The sequence below is a fragment of the Bubalus kerabau genome, chromosome 8 (genome assembly GCF_029407905.1).
Source record: "Bubalus kerabau isolate K-KA32 ecotype Philippines breed swamp buffalo chromosome 8, PCC_UOA_SB_1v2, whole genome shotgun sequence".
NCBI lineage: Eukaryota > Metazoa > Chordata > Mammalia > Artiodactyla > Bovidae > Bubalus > Bubalus kerabau.
In genome coordinates, this window is record NC_073631.1 from 46869698 (window position 1) to 46893324 (window position 23627).

At 40.5% G+C, this 23627-nt stretch overlaps 2 protein-coding genes across 2 annotated transcripts in view; one reads left to right on the plus strand and one right to left on the minus strand.

The window, feature by feature from the left end:
- GSAP (gamma-secretase activating protein) overlaps nt 1–10426 on the plus strand; it is a 98174-nt gene extending 87748 nt beyond the window's left edge. The window contains exons 27-31 of the mRNA XM_055590160.1: nt 5521–5640; nt 6468–6529; nt 8056–8157; nt 8328–8427; nt 8879–10426. Of these exons, the coding sequence (XP_055446135.1) occupies nt 5521–5640; nt 6468–6529; nt 8056–8157; nt 8328–8427; nt 8879–8970 (476 nt within the window). The 3' untranslated portion in view covers nt 8971–10426. The remainder of the gene's footprint in view (nt 1–5520; nt 5641–6467; nt 6530–8055; nt 8158–8327; nt 8428–8878) is intronic.
- Nucleotides 10427–11409: 983 nt separating this feature from the next.
- The window catches only part of CCDC146 (coiled-coil domain containing 146), a 107892-nt gene continuing 95674 nt past the window's right edge, over nt 11410–23627 (minus strand). The window contains exons 13-18 of the mRNA XM_055589639.1: nt 23219–23443; nt 21424–21652; nt 18000–18128; nt 17322–17459; nt 13439–13687; nt 11410–12134 (exon numbers count right to left, since the gene is read on the minus strand). Of these exons, the coding sequence (XP_055445614.1) occupies nt 11931–12134; nt 13439–13687; nt 17322–17459; nt 18000–18128; nt 21424–21652; nt 23219–23443 (1174 nt within the window). The 3' untranslated portion in view covers nt 11410–11930. The remainder of the gene's footprint in view (nt 12135–13438; nt 13688–17321; nt 17460–17999; nt 18129–21423; nt 21653–23218; nt 23444–23627) is intronic.

Consider the following 23627-nt stretch of genomic DNA (forward strand, 5'->3'; position numbering starts at 1 on the left):
TTTGTAAGGCCTCCCCAGACAGCCATTTTGCTTTTTTGCATTTCTTTTCCATGGGGATGGTCTTGATCCCTGTCTCCTGTACAATGTCACAAACCTCAGTCCATAGTTCATCAGGCACTCTATCTATCAGATCTAGTCCCTTAAATCTATTTCTCACTTCCACTGTATAATCATAAGGGATTTGATTTAGGTCATACCTGAATGGTCTAGTGGTTTTCCCTACTTTCTTCAATTTAAGTCTGAATTTGGCAATAAGGAGTTCATGATCTGAGGCACAGTCAGCTCCCGGTCTTGTTTTTGCTGACTCGATAGAGCTTCTCCATCTTTGGCTGCAAGGAATATAATCCATCTGATTTTGGTGTTGACCATCTGGTGATGTCCGTATGTAGAGTCTTCTCTTGTGTTGTTGGAAGAGGGTGTTTGCTATGACCAGTGCATTTTCCTGGCAAAACTCTATTGGCCTTTGTCCTGCTTCATTCCATATTCCAAGGCCAAATTTGCCTGTTACCCCAGGTGTTTCTTGACTTCCTACTTTTGCATTCCGGTCCCCTATAATGAAAAGGACATCTTTTTTGGGTGTTAGTTCTAAAAGGTCTTGTAGGTCTTCATAGAACCGTTCAACTTCAGCTTCTTCAGTGTTACTGGTTGGGGCATAGATTTGGATTACTGTGATATTGAATGGTTTGCCTTGGAAACGAACAGAGATCATTCTGTCGTTTTTGAGACTGCATCCAAGTGCTGCATTTCGGACTCTTTTGTTGACCATGATGGCTACTCCATTTCTTCTAAGGGATTCCTGCCCATAGTAGTAGATATAATGGTCATCTGAGTTAAATTCACCCATTCCAGTCCATTTTAGTTTGCTGATTCCTAGAATGTCGACATTCACTCTTGCCATTTCCTGTTTGACCACTTCCAATTTGCCTTGATTCATGGACCTGACATTCCAGGTTCCTATGCAATATTGCTCTTTACAGCATTGGACCTTGCTTCTATCACCAGTCACATCCACAACTGGGTATTGTTTTTGCTTTGGCTCCATCCCTTCATTCTTTCTGGAGTTATTTCTCCACTGATCTCCAGTAGCATATTGGGGACCTACCGACCTGGGGCATTCCTCTTTCAGTATCCTATCATTTTGCCTTTTCATACTGTTCATGGGGTTCTCAAGGTCAGAATACTGAAGTGGTTTGCCATTCCCTTCTCCAGCGGACCACATTCTGTCAGACCTCTCCACCATGACCCGCCGGTCTTGGGTGGCCCCACAGGGCATGGCTTAGTTTCATTGAGTTAGACAAGGCTGTGGTCCGTGTGATTAGATTGACTAGTTTTCTGTGATTATGGTTTCAGTGTGTCTGCCCTCTGATGCCCTCTTGCAATACCTACTGTCTTACTTGGGTTTCTGTTACCTTGGACTTGGGGTATCTCTTCATGGCTGTTCCAGCAAAGCGCAGATGCTGCTCCTTACCTTGGATGAGGGGTATCTCCTCATCGCTGCCCCTCCTAACCTTGAACGTGGAGTAGCTTCTCTAGGCCCTCCTGTGCCCGCGTAGCCACCACTCCTTGGGCGTGGGGTATTAGCCAATTTTATTTAATTTGTTCTTTCCTATACATCTATCCATCCATTCCTCATTAATTTGCTCCTTTGTGCATTTATTTTCCACTAACTGTATATGGTATCCATTTTTGTGCCAGGTATTGTTTTAAGTACTTTACATAAATTAGCATATTTAATTTTCATAATGATGCTAAGTGATAAGAGCTTAAATTGAACCACATTAAATTATTTCTATATAATCAGCTTTTGACCAACAAAGATGGCACTTTCATACGGTTTCATTTAATATTATTCCTATTTTATAGATAGTGAAATTGAGGCACAGAAAGGAATTAACTTGCCTAAAGTCACATAGCTATTAAGCAACAGAGCAGCACTCAAATCCAGGGAGTTTGGCTCTAAAATCTATGCTTCTAACTACTATTCTGTGCTGCCTCTTGAATTCAACTAATTCCAGTTGAATTAGTTGATATTGAAACATTGGCTATTTGTGGGTGCAGAAAATCCCCACAGCACATCTCAGCTTCTTGGCATTTGTGAAGTATCTGATACAGTCTGGAATCCATTATACTTTCTCTATCCCTATACCTTATCTTACAAGATCTGCTTGTAGTGGAGGCACAAAAGGAGTTTCTTGTGACTTTGTAGGGATCTGAAAGTGACGGTTCATGAGAAGAATGGCAGGTTTTAAATGGAATATGAATTGTGAAGTACCCTCTAAAAGGAATGAAAGGATTTCATGCAAGTTATGTATGGTTTGAATGTTCACCATGGATATCTAAGCTCCTTTTATATATAAATAAAACTGACTCACTGGGGATAATATTCTATCTGGGAGATCATAAAAATGCACTTTCTACGGAACATTGCATTTCTTCACAGAGATGGATAACAACAGAAAACAGAAAAACGTTACCCATAGTGACTGAGAATTATCATGAGTAAGACTTAAATGGCTGGTGTCCATGGATCAAGTAAGGAAGAGCAGTTTCTCTTTCTCTTTTTTTCTGAAATGCTTCTCTAATATGAAGTGGCACTGGATTGTGTGTGTTTGTAAATGCAGGTTATTTTTGTGTGTTCATATGTAAATGAACTTGCTTTCCAGGCCCCCTGGACTAATGAGAACTGTTTGAGTTCCAAGTACAGACACTTGTAACTGGAATTAAAGATCAAAAAGTGAATGGGGCCCACAGAAGGGAAGTCATAGTTTAAAGCTGGAGCATTTACAATTTAAAAGGGACCTGTGTTCCCCTTACTGCCTGGAGAAGGCTCAGAGTCCTAGAGGATGAGTACTAGGGTTGGCTGGTGGAAGAACTCTCTCTTTTGGAACTGAAGCCTTCTTCTGCCCAGTTTGCTCTGTTGCTTAAAGCTGACATGCTGAGCAGAAGCCAAGAACGGGCTGTTGAATTTGGGACTGTGCCCTTGGGAAAGAGGATGAAAGGGCGTGAGGGATCTTTAGGATATGGATGTGGGGCTAGAGAGGGATTTTGAATCCAGAGAACTATAAGATCAGTAGCCTATTATAAACTCTGTTTCAGAAATAATCTCATAACTTTTTTAATCTTGGGAAGACGTCCAAATCCATTTGAAAAATCTCATGTTTCTAATTAGCTAGTAGAATCTTTTTTTTTTTTTTTTTGAATCAGGGCATTTGGAAGATTCATCCCATTGTTAGCCCATTAACATTTGCTTGCGGGCAGAGTCTGAACTTTATCTGACCTCAGTGTTGCCAGTGATGGGACTCAAGTCTCCCTCTGCTCATGATTCATGTGCTTGGAGAAAGAACCTCTATGACCTCTCTGAATCCAAGTCCCAGCTGTCTTTGGCCATCATGTCTTCGTCATGTGTGCCTTTCAGGCTAGTCAGTGAATCTTCGTCATTCCCCACCCACATCTAATCAGTTTCCAAGCCAGTTCATATCACATTGCCCCTCCAGTCCCTTCCCTCCCTGTCACTATCAGTGTCCGCGATCCCTCCTGCATAGGTTCATGCCCTGGCCTCCCAGCAGGCCTTCATTCCTCTGGTAGCAAACTGTCACTCCTGTCCATTCTTTGCCTGCAGAGAGTGTCCGACCCTTTGTGACCCCATGGACTGTAGTCCACCAGGCTCCTCTGTCCATGGAATTTCCCAAGCAAGAATACCGGAGTGGGTTGCCATTTCCTTCTCCAGGGGATCTTCCTGACCCAGAGATAGAACCCCCATCTTCTGTGTCTCCTGCACTGCAGGCAGATTCTTTACCTGCTGAGCCATCAGGGAAGCCCATTCTTTGCCTGTTGCTATGTTAATATTCTGAAAGTAAAATTCAGAACCTCCAGCCATCCTGCTCAAAAGCTTCCAGTGCCTCTCCAGAGTTTACTAGATGACAGATTCCTTGCTGTCATTCAGCATTCAATCCCTGACACCTACATTCAGAGCACCCTTTACTTTTCCTTCATAGAACTGGTCATTAAAAAAGTGTATATTTATTTTGTGATTATTTGTCAGTCTTCCCTTTAGACTGGAAAGTGGACGGGAGCAGCAGTCATGCCTGTTCTCATCACTGCACACCCAGCCCCTTTGCCTGTTTATTGAATAAATTAACCTTTCCAGCCTTACCTCCCACCATTCCTCTTACACATCTGTTCTAACCCAACCGATTGTTTACTCTTTCCTGAATGTGCCACATACTTTCTCACCTTTGAGCCTCTGCTCATATTATTCCATTAATGCCAGTTATTGAGGCAAGATAACATGGTTAAAAGCCTAGACTAAAATGCTACAGCCTGGGTTCAAATGTCATCCCTGCCACTTCCTATTTGTATGATCCTGGGAAGTTTTCTTAGCTCCTATGAATCTTGGTTTCCCAATTTATAAAATAAGGATCGAGCAGTACCCACCCCATGGTGTTATATGAGAATCAAGTGAGCCTGTACATAGACGAAAGACCTCAGAATGTGTCTGGTATTAGTCACCGTTGTTGTACCATGTGCCAGGCTCTTCATAGACCTAGCTTGAGTTCTCACAGCAGCCCTGCAGGAAGGGTGCTGGTGATTCTATTTGAGGGATGAAGAGACAGAGACCAGAAAGGCTTTCTTACCTGTATCTAGTAAGCAGCACAGCATAATTCTGGCCTCTGTTTACTCAGACCCACAGGGCTTTTGCTGCTTCTCCAGTTTGTACGTTCTCTCACAGCATTTCCACTGTCAGGAATGGCATCAGCCCTTCAAAGCACCTCTCACCTGACATCCAAGAGGGCTTTTCTGGTTCTCTTCCAGTCTGATATCTTCTTCTCCCATGGATGTTGTGTGTCTGGGTTAGTGTTAATAGTGGACTTAGAGCTCTAGCTTTGTGAGAACTAGGGTAGCCCTGCCCATGAGACTTAGATTTGAGAGTGCCTTTTTACTGAATTCCTATAGGTTTGCTATCTAACCATATCATTTTAGTTTTTCTTTTCTATGACTTAGTTCAAGGAGACCCCAAAAGCCTTTCTCCAGGGCATACCCAGAAATTAGTCCTAAAAAGCGTTCCCTTCTGGTCCAAATATTTTCCCCTTCAATAAAATGGTCCCTGGCCATCAGCCTTAGCCTGGGCATGTGGAGTTTGAAGCTCTTCTGTTAATTTTTCTATTTTGCAATTTTACCATTGAATTATAGACCTATTACAAGTATTTAAAAAAAAACTATATAAAAGAACTGTATAAAAAGAAGTCCATTTTTATGCAGTCTTCTTCACTTTGGCCTAGGAAGATGTACAAGGTGGAGGGAATACATGTTCACTGGGAACTTACTATATACCATACTTAGTTGTGATAATACAAAGAAGGAACCTTGGACCTTATCTTCAAGGGTCTTCAAGAAGCATTTATTTGACTCTAGGCACCAAGCGGGGAGCTGAGTGCTTTACTGCCATCACCAGACTCATTTCCTCTGGGAGGCTGGAGATGCTGACTGACCGTGTTTATCATCCTGGATCTCTCTTCGCAGGTTTTCACACTCTGCACATGATCCTTGGCGTCCGCTGTCTGCCTTTGCATAACCTGTTGCATTACATTGATCATGGAGTATTACTTCTCACAGAAGCAGCTGTCACAAGGCTCATGAAAGGTAAGGCCTCTGAGTTTGCTTCATCCCAGCCCCCAGCACCCCCAGGGCTGCCTTTGTGGGTGTGCGACTGTGTGGTCACTCCAGGCCCTGCCACACTCAGAAGGGCCCACACACAGTTTAATGTTCTGGCTTCAGTCTATAGCTGAAGACGGGCTCCATGATTCCACAGCTGGGCCTGCTGAGTGCAGTTCATTTCCCGTAACCATCCTTGGGCCAATGTGCCTTAGCCCTTCAAGGGCTTCTCAATCCACACACAACTATTAGACTCCTTTTCTGTACATGAGAGTACTTGAGGATAGGAGACTGAAGGCTTGTTTCTCAAGAAAAATCTCATAAAATGGCTTGCTTTCAGCTGATTAACTGTCCTCTCAAAGTAAGACTTGGAATGCAAGGAAAAATGAGATATACAGTACCTATGGGAATTTGAACTTGAAAAAAGGTCTGTAATGTAACTATCAAATTATTCGACTATGGTATTTTATAGATGAGTTTTGTTAATATATATTGAAGTATTTGTCATTCCTCAAGGTGCCTTCTGTTTTAAGTTAGCAGAATTGCTTTTGTGACTGGCAGCCTGTTTCAGAACCCTGTTCCATGATATGTAGCAGCGGCTTCATTAAGAAATCCCTTTTTTATTCATAGAGACACAAACTAATATTTTCATAGCGTTGTTAGACTTATCTTGGAAAACAAGGTTGGGACATGTGTTATCAGGATGAAGCACTGAAGTATTAACTTGCTCAGGTATTAAAACGGAGATTTCTGTTTTGTTTTGTTTTCTTTTTGTTTTGTTTTGTTTTGTTTGCCAATTTCTAACTTTCTCGTAGATCTGGACAATACAGAGAAAAATGAAAAACTAAAATTCAGCATCATTATGCGGCTTCCTCCGGTAAACCTGAAGTATACTTTATTTTCTAAGCCTTGACATGTACTTTCTTCAATTTTTTCTCGCAAGAAGAGCATTTACTTGCTTTTGGGTTGAAGTCAATTGAATTTTTCACGCTGCAGCCTTTTCCAAGAAATCCCATCCATCCCCACCCCTCTGTCTGCTGCCCCCGCTGGGCATACCGAGTACTTGCCCCTCTGGCTGTGTGTGTGCTTCTTGGCACAGACCACATAGAATGCTTAACCATTTTCTCCTCTTAGGAAACCACAGTAATATTTACATCTGTGAGTCTGAGGGGAGGCAGAGGGGAAACACATGCTTTTGGCATTTAAACTGATAAATTTAAATACAGGTGAGGTCAGAAGGTTCTGGAACTGTATTTCCTCCCACTGTTGTCCTGCCATGGCAGGAAAACATTCCCGGGTTGAAGAAAAGATGAGAAACATGAGCGAAAGGGTTAAACAGACACTGCTTGTTTTTGTGGAGGATATTAGCTCTCTGAGTCAGAAATGCTGTGAAATTAAGAAATCCCACTGCAAGGTCTTTAGAGCCTCTAACTCTGTGGACTTCCTGGCCCCGAGAGCCTTGGCCAGCTCTGTGCTGTTTACGTACCTTAAACACTCATATCTCTAGCATGATCCTCCCACCAAGGGGTGTCTGATGCATTTCGGAACCTAATCATCTTGCTTTGTAACGTCTTCTCACCTTCACAGGCTTACTGAAGCAAAGGCAAGAATAGAAAACAAAGCATATTTTCCATGGCTAGATCTCTCTGGGGAATATCTCTGAACATTTAGTTTGGTTTCTGAACATGTTTTTTTTTCCCCCCTTATACTCTTAGGGAATTGAAATTTTTGGGCAAGACATTTTCAGAGTACATGCCTACAACCTTTAGCTTCATATTAAAATATCACTTAGGGTTGGCATGCACATACTCAGTTTTGAAGAGTAACAGATGAACTCCATTTAAAAAAAAAAAGTTTGGCAACATCAGTACACAAATTGCTTTCCACAGAGTTGCGTTTAAGGGAGTATTTATTCAAAATTCAGAAGCATACCTCATAGGAAATGGCCTTTCTCAAAGATCATTAACTATAAAGATGACATCTTTTAGACTAACTAGCTGGAATACAGCTTGTAAAATTATGAATAGATATAAGATAAATTTATTTATTGCTGTGAGCTATAGGCTCCTCTCTCTCTTTTTCCATATTTTTAATTACTGACTTAAATTTATTTAGTGTGGAAGGTACAGAGATTCCTATATACCCCCTGTCCCCACACATGCACGACCTCTCCCATTATCAACAGCTCCCACCAGAATTGTCCATCTTCTACAATGGATGAACCCACACTAACACATCATAATCATCGAAGTCCATAGATAACATCAGGGTTCATGCTTGGTGTTGGTCATTCTGTGAGTTTGGACAAATGTATAAGGAGATATCTCTCATTGTAGTATATACAGAGTATTTTCACTGCCCTAAAAATCCTCCTCTACATATTTTTTTAATTTGCAAAAATAGCTTACAGGTCAGAAGATCTGTCGACTTTGGGATCATCCTGTTAGTTCTAATATAATTTCCCGGAACCATGTAAAGCAACTGCTTCAGAACTACAACAAACAGGTGAGTCTGTGTGGAGCGGAGCCCTTCTATATGTTTTTTGGAGCTTCTTTGTCCATTTTATGAATGGCCTTTCTTGGTGCTGAAGTATGGACAGCAATTTATAGTTCTTACCACTTTAAGTTCATGCTTTTTTGGAGAATCAACTGACTTTACAGCTGTTTCCCTTTTAGCCCTGGAGTTCTGTAATGGACAAGTCATCATTCAGTGTAGAATTTCTGCCTCTGAACTACTTCATTCACATCCTGACAGACATTGAGTCCTCCAATCCAGGTAAGTCACTCCTCTGTTTCTCAGAATTTGCCTGTTTTCCCTTGATACATCCATCAGTCTCTATTTACTTCTGTGTACCCTTTTCTTGCCAAAATGTCCCTTACTGGTAAGTAGGATCTTACTGCATTTGGTTTTAATTAGCAATATACAGTTTACTACCTAAATTACCAAGGGAATAACCACCTTTCAGGTTTTAAAAAAATTAAGAGTTATAACCCATTTGGTTGGTGTGAATGGCCTTTCTTGGTGCTGAAGATTAATAAATTTTAACAATGCATTCTCAGAATAATACGTTATAATAATAATATAATATATATTAATATATATAATATTATATTAATATAATAATATAATAGGATATAAAATAACTATGATTTCAGTGAGTTGTAGGCACCATATTATAAATGTTCTGTGACCTCATAGTAACTCTTTTCTCTGTTTTTTCTTTCAGCTCTGTATGCTTTTGAAGGACATGACAATGTGGATGCAAAATTTGTAGAGGAAGCAGCTCTGAAACACACTGCAATGCTTTTAGGATTATAAAGAGAAAATATAGTTATATTTGCTTCCACTATTTTAATCTTGCTTATTAGCTCCATTCTCATTGAGAATTCTTTAGCAATATTTTATATTGGTAACCAAAGGCAGAGTACTTTGTTGAGCCCTCTGAAGTTCAGTTTAATACTTTGTTCAGCTAGAACTAAACCATTGTGCTTTATCCCATTTTGAACAGCAGATGAGCAGTCAAGTGTAGAGAAATGACAACCTGTCCAAGGAGGTATGCAATGGCCTTGGCATTGCAATTGGCACTGCAATGGCAATGGTGTAAATTCTTCCAAGTGACTGATCTTCCTAGTACTCTCATAGGCCAAAAGTTAGTTTCTGTTATACTCTGAAATAAAATATGCTTCAAAAATGTAGGAACAGTGCTTAGAAAAACAAAAATTAGATGTGTCATTGAGTATGCGACAAGCAGAAAAATAAAGTTGCAGAAAAACTCTATTGGGAAAGAGGATTTTTTTTTAAAAACTAAATTTAAACAAAGTGAGATCTATTAATTCCAGTACAGAATAATTTGTAGAATACAACAATTTGAACATACATAGAGTAGGATTTGTCTTTGTGAAGGTTCAGATGAAACTGTATTTAATATTGTAAAGAGTTTTTTTTTATATTTATAAAAGTTTGATTTAGCAATACCTCATCATTTAAAAAGGAGAAGGCGATGGCACCCCACTCCAGTACTCTTGCCTGGAAAATCCCATGGACAGAGGAGCCTGGGGTTGCTAAGAGTCTGGCACGACTGAGCAACTTCACTTTCACTTTTCACTTTCATGTATTGGAGAAGGAAATGGCAACCCACTCCAGTATTCTTGCCTGGAGAATCCCAGGGACAGAGGAGCCTAGTGGGCTGCCGTCTATGGGGTCGCACAGAGTCGGACACGACTGAAGTGACTTAGCAGCAGCAGCAGCATCATTTAAAAAAAACACTGAAAGTTTTAGCCTGCCTCCTTTGTTCTTTGAACTTTGCCATTTCATTCCTGTCAAGAATCATGAGTCCATGAACATGTTCCCCGAACCCCATGAAGCCTAATGAGTTCTCCCACTTTTCTTTTTTTCCCCTTTCTCTTCTACAGTGACATTCCGACCATAATATAGCTGCTTCCTGTAAAAAAGCCCATGACCCTTTACTTTTGTTCCTTCAGTGAACTTGTAAAATTTTAATGATTACAAACATCACTAGCTGGTATAATAATTCAGCTTTTCTAAAATCATCATTGTATTCTAAAAATTATCCTTTCCTACAGAATTTCCCGTTTTGGTTAAATCTTTCATGGTCACCGAGGCTCAAAATCTTGGAGCCAAATCAGCAAGGCGGTGCTGATTTTTCCTCCTGATAAGGTCACTATTTTTCATTCCCTATGCTTTCCTTTTCTCACCAGGCTTGTTTCTGTTGCTTTCTGGTCTAATTCATCTGAGATATTTCTAATTCATCATATTTGAGATAAACACTAGTTTGATCCTATCACCACTTTCCTCATAATCCTTCCAGCACTTGGCATTTATTACAGGATAAATTCCAAACTCCTTGACATTTAAGATCTCCAATATCCTGGCCTCATACACTTCCCTAGTACTGGTGTTCCCTTCATACCACGCTGGCTTACTGGGCCTGGAGCATGGCTTTTGTCTTCTTACTTCCAAGTCTTGCTCAGGTTATTTCCCTCACCTGGATTTTTCCCCTCCCTTTATTAAAATCTTATTTATGCTTAAGGGCCAGATAAAAAGTTGCATCTGAGTGATTGATCCCTGGCCACCCCAATGCACAGTGGTATCTCACTCTCCAGACCTGTAGCATTGTTGTAATATTTAAGCATTCAAACCATTCTGATTTTTAAAAATTATTTTTCCTTTTGATATTGTTAAACCTCTTATGTGTTTGTTTTTTAAATCCCTAATTACTGATCCTACAGCACAGCAGCTGTGTGTAAGTATGCAGTATTTTCTGGCATTAACCACAGCTTATACAGCATCACTTATAGGCACTCCCATTCAGTCTCTCTGTAGATCCAGTCTATCAGGTGGGGGCTTGGCACAGATTTTGTTTGATTTAGCAAAACAAACGAATGTGATATTTCTCACTCCCAGAGTAGAGAAATTAAATTCGTAGTTGATATCAATATGAAATGACAGTAGTTTTGAGCATATTAACGAGTGGAAAAACCACAGGCTTCAAATCTACTTGTGTATTTTTATATGAGAAAGTAAACAGAATCATGAAAGTATATTTGGGTGCAATACAATATAGAGTAATGAAATAAGTGAAACTGGCTTCAGTTTCAACTCTTTCACATGCAGAGTTATAAATATTTTCATTGAAATTCTGAAAGGTCTGGCATCAAAAGAAAGTAATCACAAGTATATTTGCCTATAATGTTGTGGAGAATCTAGTTTTAAGAAAGGTAAAATAGGGCATGAATGTTTTGCACAAAAGGATTCTTTATTTGTAAACAGAATCACTTATAATGTCACTTTAAAAAAGTCAAGGTCCCTTACTGCTTTTCAGTTTAGATTTATCAACATCAACTTCCAATATAGCTATTTACTTAACAAAGTGAGTTATGCCCCTGTGATACTTGGGATATTTTTCTTTTAAACCATTTTTTCTTTCTCTTTAAAATGAGTATATTGAGCAGGATCTCCTTTTCTTTCTGTAATAAAGACCACTGCCAATTTCTGTACTTTGTTGAAAAAGTATTTATTTTTATTGCATTTGTATAACACTCAGACTACTATATATTTCTGAAATGTAATCAAGAGATGGAGTGAAAAAGAAAAATCGATGAGTATGAATGGAAGGAAGTATATGTTGTTGTCTGTTGGGTAATTGTGGATACTGTGTTTGTTTGTAATTTAGGGCTGTTTGCTGACATTTTCCAGCTGTGGATGTGAAGAAGCCTGGTTGAAGTATCTCCTTCAGAAGCCTGGGTTGGTTCACATGTTCAGATTTCAATTGGCTTTATAACAGGTTTCCTTATGTGTCTTATGTTGGCCCCAGGTTCACTGGGTTTGAAAGGAGCCAGAGCGCCATACGGTTTTGGCAGAGGAAGAGTGGCCTCTGCCTCTGGGATGTAGGCATTTGGACGCTGCTCCGCAGTTGTGTAAACACCATTGGGCAGCTGGCGAGTTTCAGCTTCCAAGAACTCCTGCAAAGAATGATTTATCCTTTTCAGTTTTTGAAAACAGTGGTTAAGTCACTTCATCCCCAGGGCCCATCAGACACAGCTGGGTCTGAGCACCCGTTGGCTATGCTGGCCAATATTCCAAGGGACAAAAGGGTGTGAGGGTAGAGTCACCAAACATACACACCCCCACACACGTTTCCTCTCACTAGAATGACCCATGTTGCTCAAGCATCACTCTGTTCCTGAGGTTTAGGGTCTACCATAAACTGGTTGATAGGGCCTAAAGTCACCACATTCCAAACTTAGTATCTTACATTAAGCACTAGTTATTTCCATGTCTGTGACAAAGGCAGGATAATCTATTTCCTTTGGTAGGTCATTGGTGAGCAAATGGTACAAAGGAAGAGTAAAATAGAATTAGAGGAAAGTGGTCAGCAGCTTGCTTTGAGCCTCAAGATTCTGCCTGTGTTTCTGGACAACAGGAATCTCTTATAGCATTAAAAAGAACTTGGGGTGGGGGGCGGAAATGGAGACAGGTAAATGACAGCTGGGACACCACAGGTAAAAATCTGAATGCCTTCAAAAATACAATCCTAGGCAGTGAGTGTGAGAATGATAAATCAGACCCTATTTTCCAGAATTCTTAGTATGTGTTTGGAATACACTTTTTTCTTGGCTTAGAGAGTGAATAGTGATCTTCTGGGGATGTCTGCCCCATAGTCAAGAGTAAGTTGTAGGTCTCTTTTGAAAGAGATGCCTAATTCCACTCTAAGATTATTGAAAAATCATGGGAGTAGGAAAAAGAACTGGACACACAGCTCCTAAGTGGGGTCAGTGATAGAGTTAGGTCATTGGTGGGAGAAGAAGGGTGGCACTGGAGTCATCGCTTTTGCACCAAATGTAGAGTCTTCAGAAACCTGTGATGAGCATATGCTTGGGGCCTCACAATATGCTGTGGTGGCCACAGCAGATGGACATCGAAGAGTAAGGTATGGTCTGAGCAAGGCTGCAAAGACAGAGACTAGAGATCTAAGATAAAACCAATGCCAGCATGGTCATTGCCATGCTAGAGGGAGGCCCTGGCGTGGGACTTGGTGCTTGCCAAATGTTCTCCAGGGAATATTCTGACGCTTTGCACTGTTGTACTTTGACTACCTACATAATAGCTTAAAAAAAGCAAAACTTCTCTCTAATGAGTTGTTGGGACTCTGTGTGCTGTGGAGTAGAAAAATTTCATGTATTTTGGGAGATTGACAACCCCTGAAACAGCCCTTCCTGGCACACTTTACAAATGCAATGTAGAAAATAAAGAAGCCATAGCTTACCCGAGACTTTTCAGCGATGGCCATGGCATACATTTCTTCATCTCGAAGTACTTTCAACCATTCTCTCTCAATCTCTTTATTGAGGGGAAGACCCTTTTCCATCCTGGAATTGCAAGTGAAGATGAACTCTTCCTTCTCCTTGACTTCCTTTTGGAGTTCAATGGCCATAGCTTGTTTCATGGACAGCTCAGCAACAAGAGCCATCATTTTTTCAGTAGCATCTTTGATCTTTTTCTGGTAGCCATTCATCTAGGAGTAAAAAGCCCAAGGCTTAGCCTATGTATACACTCCATGAAGACAGGCTACTGGGTGTCTGTGACAGTGGGTGACATTCTTGCCTGAAGAAGGGAGAGGTTAAGTGGAAATTCACAGAGACCTCAGAGATTCAGCCCAACACTCTGGCTGTGAAATAAGGACAAGGAGGAGGGAAAAGAAAGAGATCTGTTCATCTAGTCAATGGATTTCCAGGTAGGTAGAATTGAGGGGAATAGTTTAGTGTCTCCATATTTAAGACGTGGTAAGAACAAGGGAAAGGATATTCTTGATGTCTAAGTTTTGACCTGATTTTGCCTTCTTACTAGTTTGCTACTTATCCAGGAGGGAGAATCTGATAGAATGGAACTGTATTAGTTACAGTGTATTAACACTGGCTTAAATAAGATAATCAGCATCTGTGACTATTTTTAATAGAAGCTATTACCCTTCAACATGTGTGTTTTATTGATGCATCATTATGAGGTCATCATTATGAGGTCATAAGCATGAGCTGAACTGGACCATCTGGACAGTAATTTGAAATGTAATATCCCTAGTTGTGTGTGTTTACATACATGTACTTACCTTTTCATATAAGCTATTTATCATTGAATTAAAGAATCAAAGAATTAAAAGATAAGACTAAGTGGAAATTTTGATTTTAAAGGACAGAAAAGAAGTAAAAGTTGGAATTGGTGGTTCCTATAAGCTTTCTGGCCCACCACATGGCCTTTCAGTGTGGCCTTAGCCCTGGTGGGGCAGTAAGAGATGACTCCTTCCACCTGCAAGCACTCACTGTTGTATTACTTTGCCTTAGTATTTCTTCATATCCTTTCACTACTGACATAGTATAAATGTATTTGGGTATAGCCTGTCATCCCACAGGAACGTATTCTTCATGGGGACAAGGTCTATTTGTTTTACTCATAATGCCCCAGTGCTTAGAATATAGGAGGCAAAATTAAAACTGAATGTTTGTTGAATGAAGGAATTAATACGTTCTTAGTCTAATTGCTCAGTCCTTTGAACCAAGGTTCAAACCAAGGTTCAAAACTGAGACACAAAATGAGCTTCCAAAAGCTACACCCTACCTCAAAACGCTTTCTTCCCGAGAGTATATACTGGTCTATCTGTACATTTGCTTACAGAAACATTGCTGCTGGTGATTTAACTTTCCTCTGAAAATATAATGATGAATTATTATGTGCAAACTTTGTCTCTTTAATGGGATAGGGCATATAATTTTGTTTTGGTTGCACTGGGTCTTCGTTGCTGCGTGCAGGCGTTCTCTGGTTGCAGCGAACGGGGCTACTCTCCGGTTGTGCTGCACGGGCTTCTCACTGTGGTGCTTTCTCTGTTGTGGAACAAGGGCAGGCAGGCTTCAGTAGTTGTGGCGCACAGGCTTAGTTGCCCCCTGGAATGTAGAGTCTTCCCAGACCAGAGACTGAACCCATGTCCCCTATAGTGGCAGGCAGATTCTTAACCACTGGACCATCAGGGAAGTCTGGGAATATAAATTTTTATAACTCTTCTATGCTGCACTAATTTTCAGGAAGCATAATTTGAATAAAAATGATAGGCATTCAAAGCTTCAATGATGAGTCGTTATCTCTTTTAAATGTCATTAATTAATCAGCCATTGCACACTTGAGTGTGTGTATAAGTAACCAACTTCTCTTCTCCTCCATTAAAAAAAAAAAAAAAGGATGGTGTTATTCTGGGTTCTCTAAGTCTTTGAGGAAATTTCCCATTTTCTGTTCATTTGGGAAACTTGTAAGAGGAGCCATAAGCTCTCCAGGAGAGATGAGAGATGAGCTATGCAACCTTGCTGAGCACCTGCAAGGGGCCAGCCATTTCTGCTTGACTATGTGACGCTTGCCACCACGTTAGCTGATATCACACCCATTTCACAGATCAGTAAACTGAGTTTTAAGATTATGTATATTTCTCAAGATCACTTGCTAGTGTTGGTAAATCACAGATCTGGGATCTGAATGTCTTCTCTTCCAACTCTGCCTACTATGAAGAGGTAATTTTAAATGGAGGAGGATGAAAGCCAGGTAGAGAGCATGGAAGGTAGGGAAAGGAAAGGGGAAATAAATCATGAGGAAAGGACTCAGTTCTGTTGGAACCTTCCTGGCCAAGTGTATGGTCTCGACGGCTCCTATTTGTGTTACTCTGGCTTTCCAGTTGACTACCAGAGAGACTGCCATCAGCTTTGACAAGCCAGCCCTCAGCAACACCAACTTCCCCCACAGAAAGGGAAATTCATTTTCCAAAAGAAAGGAAGGCAACATTTAAAGAAACTCCAGATATGCTAATTTAGGCTGTTTATGAGCTTAAAAAAGTTTCTTAAGGTTTCTTATTTTATGAGGCAAAGCTGAGATTTGCACAAGTGCTGCACTCATAAAAGAGGCCAAGAAGGCTTCAGATTTACAATAATGTAGTGTGCCAGAACTGTTTCTCAAACAAAACTGTCAACTTATTCAATAAATGTTTTTCTAGAGGTTAGTACACGCGAGGCATCCGGAAAACTAAGAATAAGAAAGAACCACTGCCCTCAGGAGCCCACAGTGGGAGGCATGGTGTTACTGTTATCTGTGGTATCTTCTTAACTACTTCCTCCCTTTTGCAATGTGTGGACATTGAGTCCTTTCCCCTTTTGCACACAGCAGCTCAAGTAACTGTTGCAGACTGAATAAAACCCTGAGCTGTCACAGAAGGATTCTCCAAGGGGCTGGGGAGACCAGGCAGGCAGCAGACCCTCTGACTCCAGACTGTGCAAAGTCCTGCTGCATCCTAATCACCAGCCTCGCTCCTCTTGGTATAGCTTCCAGAGTCTCTGCCTGACCCCTAAGCTTTGGATCAGAAGCCCTGGTGTGTTAGGCTTAGGGAATTAGGAAGCTCAGTGTTACTGGCCTTTCCTCACTAGTGGGGCCTGGTGGCAGCTCCACCCTGTGGTGTTGTGTGATTGCTTCTCTTTAATGGTTCCCTTCCATTCTGGGGGGCTTCCCTGGTGGCTAAGTGGTAAAGAATCTGCCTGCCAATATAGGAGACGTGGGTTCAATCCCTGGGTCAGGAAAATTCCCCTGGAGAAGGAAATGGCAAGCTACTCCAGTATTCTTGCCTGGGAAATCCCACAGACAGAGGAACTTAGCAGGCTACAATCCATGGGCTTGCAAAAGAGTCAGACACGACTTAGACTCTAAACAACACTATTGCTGGGATCTGGCTGCTTCTGGATTTAGGCAATTCCCATGCAAACCGCTGGATAAGTGAGGCCCTCCCTTTATAAGGAAGTAGAAAGGATTTAACATGGCACATGAAATATGAAGATAATGATGGTCATTTTTGAGTATGTACTCTGTTAAGTGAAATTTGTGTACTGTCATTGAAAGGCTTAGAATTTCCCATTATAATGAGAATTCCTTCAGGGAAACAAGACTGAAACTTAACCTTGGGCAATTTTCTAAGAGTCATCTTTACAGTATAAATTTTAATTCTTTGTATTTCTCTGGTCATAAAGCCTAACCTCTCCAGGGCTTTTTCAGTAAATGAAGCCATCTATGGAAAATGGAGGGTGATAGAGGAGGAAGGGCAGAAGGGAGAGGGCAGGGACTTGGCAGACCTTCTTGGCTAAGAGTAGCGTGTCCTGCTTGCAGGCCTGCGTCTTGCTGTAGAGCCTGTCTGTGAGCCGGGAGACCTGTTCATAGATGAAATCCTTCTCCAGCAACTTCTCCTCCTTCTTGGCCAGCTGTAGTTCCAGCTACAGTTAAAAATAATTTCAAAGGGAGAAAAAAAGTCATGCAAGTCAAAATCTTTCCTAATTAGAGTACTATTCCCCCCTTTCCCCAATGAAAACCCCTTGCCTTCATAACTCCAGAAAATCTTTAGAACTGGACAAAGTCCAGACTTACCCTCTCCAACCTCCTCCATCCCCTCCCCTCACATGCGCTATGGAGTTCTTTCTCCCCATGGCAAACAATGGACCTCTCGGCTCCATCTAGCTCCCATATTGTCATTCCTCTGATACGCTCCCATCAGGAAGACTAAGTCATTTAAGATGCCAAAATTGCTCCTATGGGCTGTGAGATGGAGATGGGTATCTTGAAAGCACTCAAATTTTGCTTCTTTTGGCAACATCTAAAGTCAAGCTTAGATTTTGTTACTAAATTACAATGAAAGGACTATATTAGTGACTAGAATCATGAGGGATTAATCTGCATAACATGAAACAGTACCACAGATATCTGTGACACTGATCAACAAGGGGATAACAGATGCTATTTTAAGAAAAGACATTTACCTCATCCATTTTTTTGATCATTTCTTCCTCAGTCATATCTTTCCCTGGAAGTAAGCGTGTTCTGTTCTCACCCTCAGGGTTTATAAACTTTTTCTCCAGGTCTTTTATTTTGTCTGTACACTGTGAAAACTATTAAACAAGAAAGAAACATTAACTTTGCTCAGTAAATCTTAAAGTCACATAGCCCAGGGTCTTTAGGGTCCTTCCAGGCAAAGTTGGAAGGGAATTCTTAACAACCCTTCAGCTGGGACTCGGGGTGAGACAGTGTTTCTTCTCACTCATGGTACCATGAGGAAGATGCCTGTTAATTGACTCTATTAATACAAAGCAAGATGGTGATTTCTGGGGCACCAAAAAAGAAAGACTTGATAACCAGTCCTTTTATTACTTCCCGTTTGTGTTATATTCATGAGATACTGTGTAGCTGCAGAGCTCTGACTATACACACTTGATCTCTTTATTGCATACTGGTACAGGGCCCACAACACACTGGCCTCCAGTGTAAATCCCTTTGCTGGCAATAGGCTTAATGGCCTACCAGAGAAGAGTGAAGTTCTTATTACTAGGTGAACACAGCGTACAGTCTGTGAGGAATAGCCTGAACTATTTGTATTTTTTTTGGTAAACACCCAATATGTTGTTTCATGTATCAGCTATATTTGTTGACCTTGAGACTTTGGAGGTAGATGAAGAAATACAGAAACTCCCAAGCAGGAGTGGCAGCTAAACCTAGCCGTTTTATAGGGAGAGATGTTGAACACAGTAAAAACCAAGAGTCATCACTTTTAGCTTTTCTACTGAAAATCTGTATGATCTCAGGCAAATCATTTATCTTCTCTAAACCTTAGTTTCCTCAACTGTCAAATGGGAAAATAATCCCAAACTCATGGGATTGATCCATTAAAAGAGATAATACATTTAGAGTACTTGACAACATGTCCAAGAGTGATATAGGTAGAATTTAAAATTTTTAATTTATTCTTGTCCTCCCAACAAAAAAGAATTTCAAATGGTGACATGAATATTTTTTTCTTTCTCTCCACACTTCCTAATTACCCTTTAAATGGAGTTAAATTATCCTTATATGTGTAATTAAGCATTTGTTGTATTTGTTATTAATAATATTTAATGTCTCCATGGTTAATTAGGGAATTAAATAGGAAAAAATATATGGTACTTGCTTATCAAAGTGGTACCTTGATTGATCTTATTTTCCCATGGGCTTGAAGAAAAACTGTTTCCTTTTTCTATATAAAATGGTGTTCTTATGTCCTAAAATAGTTCACATGACTTCTGAGAACCCTAAAAAGAGGCTATCATTATAAGTAAAATATTGCAGGAAAATGTGACTCATGACAATCCTTGGATTAGACTGTTGGACAATTAAAAACTGTTTCAAGAAACCAAAAAAGTCAAACCTTAAGAGAATTCTGAAAATGATACAAAAAAGAGGAAGATTGGGGGAGGAAGAAAAAAAGACCATAAAACACTGTCACTATAACAAACAACAGGACATGACAGGGGTCTGGCACTGCATGGCTGGGGCTTGCCTGAAGTTCAGAATTGCACATCATATCCTTCAAAGCACCAAGCGATTAGTGCTGAGTATACAATTAAATAATTAGATGCAGTCTGAAGACTAAAGGGAAGCTTTCTATTCAACTGTTCTTTGGTTTAGAACTAAGATTGCCCCTGGGGGGCAATCTGGAATGGTGAGGCTGTGGAAGGGAGATGGTGGCGGGTGAAGGATGGAAAGACAAGGCTGTGAAACGAGCTAGGCTGGGTGCTGCATGGGCCAATACACCTGGGGACTGTTCCCAGTGGTGGGGTGGTCCTAACAACTCTACTTGTCTGATACTTAATTTGAATTCCTTTGCATTTCTTTACCGTATCCTCTCACACTGGTGTCCCAGTTCTTCAGTAAAGTCGGTTTACAGACACAGACCTCACAGGAATGGCCTGTGTCTGTGCAGGTGGAAAGAGGAGTGTGACACAGAAGTGGACCGGACACCATGTTTGCGATCTGAGGAGGGGATCCCCCAAATGAACCACTGATTGGAAGCAGGAGTCAGTTTGTGGGAGACCTGGGGGAGGCCTGGGGGCTCTGAGTCAGGGCTGCACTTATTCAAGAAGTGAACGGGAGAACACACAGCTGAAGAAACACTGGAATCCAAACCTTAGCGTATTTGTGCAACATGAAAGACCCTTTTGTCTATATAGCATATTATACATTCAAATGCCATGAAATAGTAGACGCATCATCCAATTTCATAAAGTCCTATAAATTGCCATGACATGATTAAAAAAAAAAGACCCAGCACTGTGTCTATAGCATGAGCTAATGAAATCATTTGCCTGTATACCTAGAAAAAGACCAAAACGATCTCATCTAAATTTTTCATAAGTTTAATAGTAATTATATCTTAGGGATGTAATTTTTCTTTGACTTTTTAACATGTTTTACAAAACTTTGTAAGTGGAACTTGTCTTAGTTTTACAATAAAAAAAATCTGAAAGCAAATGTGACTTTTTAGAAAACATAGGTTAAAATGTGTTCCTGCTACATTGAATCAATGGGAAAAATTTAGCCTCAAATGTTTTAGTTTTTTTTTTCTTCTATTTTCACTAAGAAAAAAAGTATAATTATTACATAAGAAGAAAATAGCTTTATATTAATGGTTGTATTTATTGGCTATTTTGTGTTTAAATGCTATGAATTTATTCCACTTTAAAAAAAAAAACACATCAAAGGCCAAGTTATTAAATTACAGGGAAATTACAGGTGTTAACAAGAAGTCTATATATGATTATCAATGTATAAGAAAAAAAAATCTTGGCTCTAGAGAACAAGAGTATCAAAAAATAAGAGAGCTAGATGGTCTGCAAGATCTTCCAGCAGGCATCAAAAACATAATTATGTGGGTGGTGGTGGAAGCCTGTCATCTTCCCAGGTGGTGCAGTGGTAAAATATCCACCTGCCAATGCAGAAGATGTGGGGTTCAATTCCTGGGTCAGGAAGATGCCCTGGAGAAGGAAATGGCAACCCACCCCAGTATTCTTGCCTGGGAAATCCCATGGACAGAGGAGCCTGGTGGGCTACTGTCTATGGTGTCAGCTACAGTCTAACATGACTGAACACACGCAGCGAAAGCCAGCTCTGAAGAAGCTGAGCTAGAGTTGAGATTTGTGAGGGTCTAAGTTCCAAGAAAGGCAGAAAATGATTCACCAGGGATTGAAAGACAGTCTATAGTTCAGATGTCTGAAGCACAGATTGTACCCTGACATTTAAGTCATGAGTTCTCCTAGGTACCAGGAGTAGCATGGCTTGATTTACAAGAAAGAACTTATGTGACATACAAACAAAGGAGGAAAAAAATAAAAAGGCAAATGGTCCCAGGAATTTTGTTATGAATACATTTCCCACCTGAATCTGGAGCACTGCTAAGTCAGCATCCAAAGCACTCTTAACTGGCAGTAATTTCCGGGTCACGTGAATCTGTCTTTGCTTCTCAGCAATCTTGAGTTTCAGGAATCGGATCTTTTCCTCTAGGACATGTAGTTCAATTTCTCCATTTAGCTTCATCTTCTCTTGGATATTTATTTTTTCATAAAAAATGCACACTTCCTCTTCCCGCTCTATCAGCTGAACACCACTACGGTCAAATTGAAAGGCAGAGGCTGAGAGGATTTTGAGGCCACTGTTTTACTAGTCATTGTGGTTCCCTCTGGATTTGGGTGCAAAATAACACATCAACATTGCATAATTCCAGAAGACAATAGACACTCACTGTTGGCTTTCTAGTTAAATTCTTACATTTTGAATTTTTCTGGGCATGAGACAGAGAGAGTTGTTTAGCATCTGAACTCTGAGCTAACTATGTTGTTGGCAAGTCCCAAAGGTTCTCCCGGGATGGGAAAGAATGTCACTCCCCACACATGAACAACGTGATCCCAGAGTCTGATTTTCTGCAGACCCTTTTCATGGGCCAGACTCGCCAGCCAAGATCTGGCCAGAGGTACCCAGGCAGGCAGCCAGGGAATGTGTTTCTTGCAGCTATTCTGCTCTCTCTAACTTGCCAGACCCATTAGGCTCTTTCACAGTTAAATATTTCTGATGCACATTTCCCCATAAGCAAAATCCTGTCTTTTGAAATCATGCCAGGGGAAAGACCCCTCCTGAGGAGACTATGGGAAAAAAACAAAGTAAGAATTTTCTAATTCCTGCCTCACAGAACTGACCAAGGTCTGGGAACACACTGCCTACATGCTTTGATTTGTGCCAGGAGCCACATAAGAGGACTTTCTTTTCGCAGAGAGAACACTTGCCAGGCCTTTGAAAAAGTTGTGTTCGTCAGGACCCTGAAGTTCTCCCCTGATACTGTCTGCATCTATTATCCCAGAGTTATCCCATCTATTATCCCAAAGCAATCTTTCATTGCTTTTTCTTTCTTTCTCTCGCCTCCCTCAAGACATGTGTGCACAGGGTTACATTTGGTTACTCTCAGCTCTTGCTCACTTGCTGTTCACTGGGTCATCTCCTGAGCATCTTTGATCTCTTGACATCAGAAGCCAGGTGCGGTGCTTTATCACCTTTTTTACTTTCAGGGCCTAGCACTTACACAGAACACAGCCTTACACAGAACAGCACACAAGCAAGGTTTGATGAAAAAAAAAATACATAATGCCTGACATAATTACTACAAGGTTCTATAGTCTCAAATGCCAGATTTCTTAGAGCACAAGAAACTTGGGAAAACTGCTAAGTAGTAATCAATTAATATTATTATAGCTGGGAGAAATAATGCTTCAAGGGTAACACCTCTTGAAGGTGATACTTACTTGCTGAGAAAATGTACTGGGTGAATCATGTAATAAATCTGTCCCCAAAGTGAATACAAGATCAAAAGACTTCTTATTTATATCAATTATTCTGAAATAATTTGATAGTATCCTAAATGGTACCCTGAGAAAGGACTGTGATCTTTAAGCAAGCAAACCCTACTTCCCAAACCCTACTCTTGCCTCTCTCTCATATGAGGATGAAGTGTCTTATTTTCAAGGAAAGCATACAGCCCCCCTCCCCGCCCTGCAGAGGCTAATGACATCTAAGTGTCAAATGTCCCTCACTGTTCACTGTCAAGTCTAGATGGAAAAATGGGCAACATTTCTAAATCAGGTCTCTGGGTTCTTTACTCTCACATCAGGTGCCTGGTTTTCACCTTTCATTTCGACGCTGAACAGCTCTTTCATATTTCTTCCGAAGCTGTACCATCTCCTCTTCAATCATTGTGATCATGTTAGCAAGTCTGTCGATGTTATTTAACTGGGCTTCTTTCTTCTCTTTCATTTCTTGAAGTTTTGCTACAATTTTGCACACATCGTTTTGCATGCTTTCTCTGATGGTAATGTTGTTGGCATGCTTCAGCATTGAATTTTGTAGCTTTCTTTAAAAATAATGGGAAAATGGGTATAATTATAACTTCCTTTAGTTTCTTTAAAAACAATAAAGACTTCAGAAACATAAACTATCAAAGTAGCTCTTGCCTTAGTATGTTCCTTGAAATGACAATAGTATTAGTAATGATGATGTTCATCATGTCATACTCTTTAGGAATTTCTGTAATTTTC